The sequence below is a fragment of the Diadema antillarum genome, unplaced genomic scaffold (genome assembly GCF_040938485.1).
Source record: "Diadema antillarum isolate AM-2024a unplaced genomic scaffold, OU_Dant_1.0 seq00000348_RagTag, whole genome shotgun sequence".
In the NCBI taxonomy this organism is placed as follows: Eukaryota; Metazoa; Echinodermata; class Echinoidea; order Diadematoida; family Diadematidae; genus Diadema; species Diadema antillarum.
In genome coordinates, this window is record NW_027271358.1 from 748,126 (window position 1) to 755,702 (window position 7,577).

A 7,577-nucleotide genomic window follows, 5' to 3' on the forward strand; every position below is an offset into this window, starting at 1 on the left:
GTATCCAAAAGAAAAAAAAAATGCCACTGTCAGGCCATACTTGCATGTGTATGCATAAGTTCCATGAAGCTATATTTAGCCAATTTTGATATGTACATGTATATGAGGAAACGGTGAATTTAAACAAAATTGTGACCCTTTAACTTTGAACTGTGACCAGCATACCCATACCCACATCTTTTCCTACAAAACCTTTATCTGGTTAAGAATGCATACATTAAAAATGAATAAACATACATTTTGGCACTATGTAGGTATTGACAAATTATTATTGAAGCTTTACAACTTTGACCCCTTTGCATTTGACTTTTCTCTCAGAGCATGTGCAACTAAACTTTGATACTTTGTTATTCATTATCTCAAGTTATCAAGTTTCATAGTATCTCATAGATACTTGTAATGTTTCCAAAGTTACACTGCTTGAAAACTTGGTCATGGACGGATTGATAGAATACTCAAGCCATAACACAGAGTGTCTCTTTGTTGCAAGGACACCCATGCAAGGACACACAAAAGAATGTCACATGAAATGATATTCGATTAGCCGAGCTCTTGCAGCAGCTCCACACGGTGCATGTTCAAGAGGCAGTTGCCAGTCATGATCTTCTTCCATGTGGAATTCAACATCAGGCTGGTGCAAGTCCTTGCTGATGTTGTGCAGAACAGCACATGCCACGATGACATCCCCAGCCCGTATGGGACTCATTTGCAGGCCTTGACCGATGAGGCACCTAAATTTATTCTTGAGCTGCCCGTTTACCTGTTCAACAGTTGCGCGAGTGCGGCTGTGTGATCTGAAAAGAGCAATTTAGAAATACATCGGTTTAGTCATGATTAGTACAACATTCTGAACACACAAAAAAGAACTTCAAACCTCTACGGTTGAAAGATAGGGATAATCTGGCTTGAAAGTAGGGAAAAAAAGGAACAGCTGTCAAATGAGTGTGTATAGAAATCATTCAGAAATGTAAGATTTCCATATTCAAACAATTGCTGGGAATTGTGAACTTAAAGAATCTTTAGTCCAGATTCAGAATGAAATTCTTCTGTCGAGGTGTTTTGCATTGCGACTGATTGACAAATTACCCTACGTCGATATGAACAAGCACTGCATTGATCAGTATTTCAGTAGTAGCCCTGATAAAAAAATCATGGACAGACATACTCAAGTAGGATTCAAACCTATGACCTCCTGATCGAAGGACGGGTGTCATCTCCACTACATCACCGAACTTTAGCCCGACAGCAAGTGTTGGTTCTAATCCTTATTTATAGCGTGCAGCGGGTACCGTGTAATTATTCAAATTCATGACATTCTTCTGTCGAGGAGTTCTTCATTGCAACTGATTGTCAAATTGCCCTATATCGACGTCGATGTAGGGCAATTTTTCAATCAGTTGCAATGAAATTAAGAATGGTTTGGAGTTCTGCATCAGATCAAATAAGAGTAGACATGATGTCAACTGCAAGTGGCTCTTTAATATCAGCTGTCAAAGAATTATGTGATTAACGGTACACTGAATATTGGTGGTAAGGTAACACTGGCACGGGGCGCTGTAACATCTACGTATTTGGGGTTGCTACTGCGGTTAATGGTAAGGGTATTAATCTGTTGTCATTTCCAACATTTTTCAGAATGGGATTCGCAATCAAATATTTCGCATTTTTAGTACTCTCACAATGCAAAGTGCATACTTAACCTTTCGTAGCCTGATCAGACACTGTAAGTACGCTGTGCGATACATACCTACCTACAGCGACTGGGCTGTGTATAGTTAAACCTTTCGAAACCCTGAATTGTAAATTGCATGCTTGACATTTCAAAAATATATCGAAATAAAACTGAAAGTTAACAACAGTTGTAGGATTAGGAATTTAAACAAATAAAAATCAAAATTCACATCTTAGTGACATTTTCCGTAAAAATAAAAAAAAGTTTACCATTACCACTGACTGTACCAGTATGCTAGTACTAGCAGTAGCAGTAACTACCAAACAAAAATGAAAAGATGATTATCATAAATGAAGGAATGTGCCGACAACTGAAGGTAAAATTTAAAAAAAAAAAATGGAAAGAGTTCCTTGTTACCCCCACTCACATACACACTAGTTTGCCCAGAATAGGTAGATTACTAATACTATTTTTTTCTTCTTTTTTTCTTTTTTTGCTGGTGGTATTAAACTAAATAGGTTATGTGAATTAAGTCTTCCAATAAATAGCATAATAGTCTAGATCTATATAGTTACGTTGATTGTTAGTGAAAGGAAATAGTAATTTGTTTATTTTGTGCAAGTTGAAGGGACATAAGGAACTCTCCTCCCCCCCCCAAAAAAAAAAAGTATATATAGACCTATGTTTCTTCTGACAAACATTTTCTGCCGTGCCTTCTCATTTGCAGTGACTAAACATGTGATGTAGTATCAGATCACGTATCATCACTACGAATTTTGAATATCTTGAATTTGCCATGACACTCCATCGTCACACTGACTATCATTTTCCCCGCTTGCACGGGGCTGGGAGGTGCTTACGAACCGCTAATTCCACCAATTACTTATTTAGTGTACCAACATACCTGCTGCAACCTCACTCTAATTATCAATTTCGTCCTCAAAATAACTACCTTGTCAATATTCAAAGTCACCAATGTCTTCCGTGGATTCTCCCAGTAGTCCCTAGTCTAGCATGCAAGAGCCTCGTCGGTTGTATGGTTTTCTTGGCATTTTCCCCGTCGGCAATAGGCGCTGGCCTAGCCTAGGCTCTTTATTCACTTTTTTCTCTAGAAGTGGAGTCCCTAGAAGTCTCGTCTAACACCGAGATGCACGAATTTCACGCTTGCGCAACGCCCGCAATGTAAATTGTACTGCGAACATTGCACAAATTGAGTTGATCACATGATCGAAAATATGGGCAAAAAATGTCACATGACTGATAAGGTGATGGGTGATGCCAAACAGGTTCTAAAGCTATGTAGATTTTTTTGGGGTGATGCCTGGTTATACTATACTATTTTACTTTCTCGACGAGGCTGGAAAAAAAAAATGGGTCATTCGCGTTCAAGTGTTTAATTCAATAATTTTTATACAGATTTATAAATATTGAAGAATAGATAAGAATGTCTGTGTCTCGCACACAAACAATATTGTATAATGTGACTGATGAACTTAAGTGCAACTTGTGACATTACACTGTATTAGAAAAGGTGTTATTCTAATGATGTTTTGTTTTCATTTTATTTCCAACATTAGTAATAGGCCAAGAATTTAAGACATGAAAAATATTGTAAATATATAAATTGGTGCGTTTATGATATAGCCTCTTCGCCACACTGATGAAATGTCATCTGTCGAATATATATATATATATATATATATACATATTTTTTTTAAATAAAAGCTTTCATAGCAATAGTACATGCACCTATACAATCCTCCTTTATTAAGTTTCATCAAAAGACAACTATTAAACCAAATTTTTGATAAAAAAAAAAGATGTCACCTCAATTGTATATGTTTTTTTTTTCCAAACCTTGCAGGCAGATCTAAGATTTGGATGTAAATTTTCCCCATTTTAAATTATACTCACTGGTTGTACGCCCTTTGTGCACGATTGTCTGGATTCAAGACGGGGGTCATAAGCCAGGGATGGAGGGCATAACCTGAATCCCCCAACAGAATTCCCTCAAGGGTTCCATTCGCAAATTTCTGTCCAATGATGCTGTTCTGTTGAGAAAATAAAGTTGGAATACAGTTATGCCTTGAATTCAATGAATTCATCATGATAGCATTGTTTCAACAATGCATATGTTTAGTGCTGTTTGGAATTAGAAAAAGAAAAAGAAAAAGAAAAAAGAAATCTTGTCAAAACTTTAAAACTTAAATGAATTTGTCATAATTCAAAAGGAAGATGTATATATTATCATATCGGCTCACAACACCTTAACATGTATTAGCAAGTCAAAAGGAATAAGCTTGCAGGTATACTGTAGAATTCATATCTATGTCGTCATACCGTACTTCAGGAAGTTTACTTTGAATTTATCATCAGTAAAGCATTTTAGGGCTACACTGATGTGCAAACACGTTTTCTGATAACAACTCATTGGTTATAAATTTATTGATATTTGTACAGTATATATCTTTGTATACTATTTTTCTTCATGTATACAGTAATTGTAATTCTTTTCTTTCATGTAGATGATGCAATGCAAATAAGAAACTGTACATTATTATAACTCAATACTTCATTTGGATATTGAGTATGTAATCTATGTTATTGTTTGTGAAATTTGTAATGCATGTACGCCTATAGACATCAGGAATAAATACAACAAGATTTCAGCAAGAAAAAAAAATCACCTGCAGAATTCTGGAGTCATGTGTACTCCCTGGCCAGCGGGCCACGATGTTTGTAATCTTGAACTCTGCGTTGGAGATGATTTGTACATTTATTGAGTGACGTCCTTTGCGGTTCACATAAACGTATTCTTCTTCTCCAAGTGGGGCTCCGCTCAAGCACACATGGGTCCCGTCTACAACACCAACGACGTGTGGAAATTGGGCGATATTGTGAAACTTCACCTGCGTGTTCCTCACGTCCTCCTGAGTGCAGGGGAACTTTATGTACTGAAATCAAAAGAAACATTTGGAGAAAGTATGTTTCATTTACTCATTGGTAGTAAGTGTATCGTGACTTTTTCCATTACTGTCAAGGTAAGATTTGTATCAAATAAGGAATTACAGTACCCTAAGGTGTTTTTTTTTTTCTTTTTCAAAAATGTACCGGTATTGAAAGCCATGATGTAGAAAGTTGCATACATAATATCAAAGTTTTACTCAAATATATTTCAGTTCGTCGACATGCGTAAATTAGTACTGGTAGATTGTCTGCCTAGGCCCTATGCTATCAAGACTCATTTCTAGTCCCGTTAGGGTTATATTTTAATATCAATACTTTTTTTTGGGGGGGGGGGTGATTAGCCATTTTGTAAAGAGAGTGAGAAAAGAAATAATATTACAATGGAATTGAAACCATTTAGAATATATATATATATATATATATATATATATATATATATATATATTCATCACGCTTTGGCCTGCATGCATTGCTTTATACCCACTTTTGAATGTGTGTGTGTGTGTGTGTGTGTGTGTGTGTGTAAGCTTGCTTTTTTATATCAATGCACATCCCTATGACTTGAAAAAAGATAAACTTTTTACAAATCAAAACAGCCTGGGTCTATACAGTTACAGGAATATATCCAAATTTCACTTCACAATATAGATACTGGTAGCTAACACCAGAAAAAAAGATGTAACAATAAATCATGCAGCTTTAGTTTGAAATAAATGTAATTGACAATACTTGTTAGTCGTAAAATCTTATAGTCATACTACTAGTAATTACATTTTTCTTACTACAGTATAATCTTAATTGCTATTGAGAACATGTGAACCGCCATCCTCATATTTTCTTTCTTTCTTTCTTTTTCCATTTCTTTCTTCTTTTTTTCCTCCACCTCATCCTTATCATTGTTGGTGGACCTAAACCCACCATACATTCTTTCTTCCTGATCCTCTCCTCTTTATTTCTATTAATAAGTTGTTTTTATTTCACAACACCACCGCTTAGGTTACTCAGTATTAAGATGCTCCATCCGCGCGATATACTAGAAGAATCTGTATGACAGATTTGGGTCAGTGCAGGAGGACGTGTTAGACCGTGAAGGATGTATCTGTGTAATATCCAATTACCTAGCTAGTACCTGTCAGGTCTAAAGTACACTATCTCAGCAAGAATTTCAATGTTCGATCGGTACCGCGGACGCCTTGTATACGCCGTATGTACAACGCGTGCGTACTAAACTTTAGAACGTGTCGAAACTGAAATGGGGTTACTGTTGACTACAAAAGTTGGGCCAAAAGTTTGGAGTATTAGCCAATGGCAACTGAACTCCTATATTCCTGATCAACATTAGATGGACTCTGAACCAGAGCAAGGTGAATTTCGATAAGTGCAACTACGACAGTGATTTCGAAACGCTGCCATTTCGAAAAGGAACATTCAGTGAGTTTGAGTCTACGGCGATTTGTAATAATAACACAATTATTAATTAATGGGACTAATGAGTGAGACGCACTATGCTCTCGTTTCGTAATGTTTTGCTATTTGTGTGCTAGTAATAGTGGTATTGAGGAATTTCTCAAAAAATTCATTTAACCGAAATCAAAAGAATATATCTGAATTTAATAGTGTGGCAACCAGAAATGAATAGATGTCACATAAATGGTGAAGTTTCGCATGGAGCTGTTATTGTTTGCAATCGTCCATCTGCGATTCGCGTAGAACTGCAGCTGCTCTGTGTATGCACTTGACACTGCGGTGGTGGTTTCAGACGTGCAGACGATACTATGGCATCTAAAGCCCCCAATCAATCTACATTATTTCTGTGTAATTACAGCCATAGCCTACCAACTAGGTCTTTCAATCTTCAGAGTGCATGATTTTATCAACTGAGATGTGAAGAGTGCTATTTTGTGTGACTTTTAATTGCAAATGTTCTAAGTCAAGAATTAATTTTACTTCAGGCCCTTGGCCTTATTAAATACAGCTGTAATTTGGGCTTAGCAATTGCCAGTGGCAGTGCACTGAACACTCTGAATCTTGAGTTCTTACTTATCTTAGATAACATTGATAAATGATATCAACTTGATATGATTGAAACTCACCTCATTTCTCAGTTGACACAGGGCTTTTGTTACCCTCCTTACCACCCTGCTGCAGGTTGCTACACTGATGCCATGCATTGCTGCGCTATTATCTAGTACTGAACCTGTCGCGTAGAAGCGCAATGCAATGAATACTTGAAGGCTGGCAGGCACAGCGTGACTTCGGTTGGTACGGTGTTCCAGCTGGCCTGCCAGGTTGTCGATGATGTGCATGATACCCCCACGGTTGAAGCGATATTTTTTGAAGAGGTCTGTGTCGTCATAGCAGTCGAACGGATTAAGTCTGTCCCTAAACACCCTCTCCCTCCTCAGCCCCCTGTGCACCAACATCAAGTAGGCCATCTTTAGCTTGCTTGTGTCGTCATAGTAATGGGAAGTTGTCGCTCCAGCATGTCCTTGGACAGATTTTGACGCTCATGCTGAGCAGCGTCAGAATTGTTGACGCTCCAGCGACATTTTGACGTCGATCGTGTGGCGTCAACTTTTTATGAAATGCCCTGCAGCGTCAAGTTTACAATTTGACGCTGCAGGGAGGAAGTTGACGCTGAATAGGGGACTTGACGCTGTCGCTCTACCTTTGTGAAACGGGGCCCAGAATCAATCAAATCTGCGTCATTATATTCACATGAAAAATAAAAGTTGCGTTGTGCCCATGCCAACCACACGCACACTGCGCCATTGGCATGGACACAACGCGCCTCAACGCATTGACGCAACAATAACATACCGCATATTTCCATTTACCACAAACTTCCCCGCGATTATATAACACAACCATGGGTTATATAATCCCAATTACATCATATCATTTTCATAACAGTATACATAATAATACATAACAAAAA

At 37.5% G+C, this 7,577-nt stretch overlaps 1 protein-coding gene across 1 annotated transcript; it reads right to left on the reverse strand.

Annotated features, from left to right (window-relative positions):
* Positions 1-520: 520 nt before the first annotated feature.
* Positions 521-7,124, reverse strand: LOC139731034 (putative nuclease HARBI1). Its single transcript, XM_071641915.1, has 4 exons — positions 6,733-7,124; positions 4,360-4,626; positions 3,587-3,723; positions 521-794 (listed from the first exon to the last, which is right to left on the reverse strand). Exons 1-4 carry the CDS (start codon positions 7,072-7,074, stop codon positions 521-523), a joined length of 1,020 nt encoding a protein of 339 aa, XP_071498016.1. The 5' UTR covers positions 7,075-7,124.
* Between the last annotated feature and the right edge of the window lie 453 nt (positions 7,125-7,577).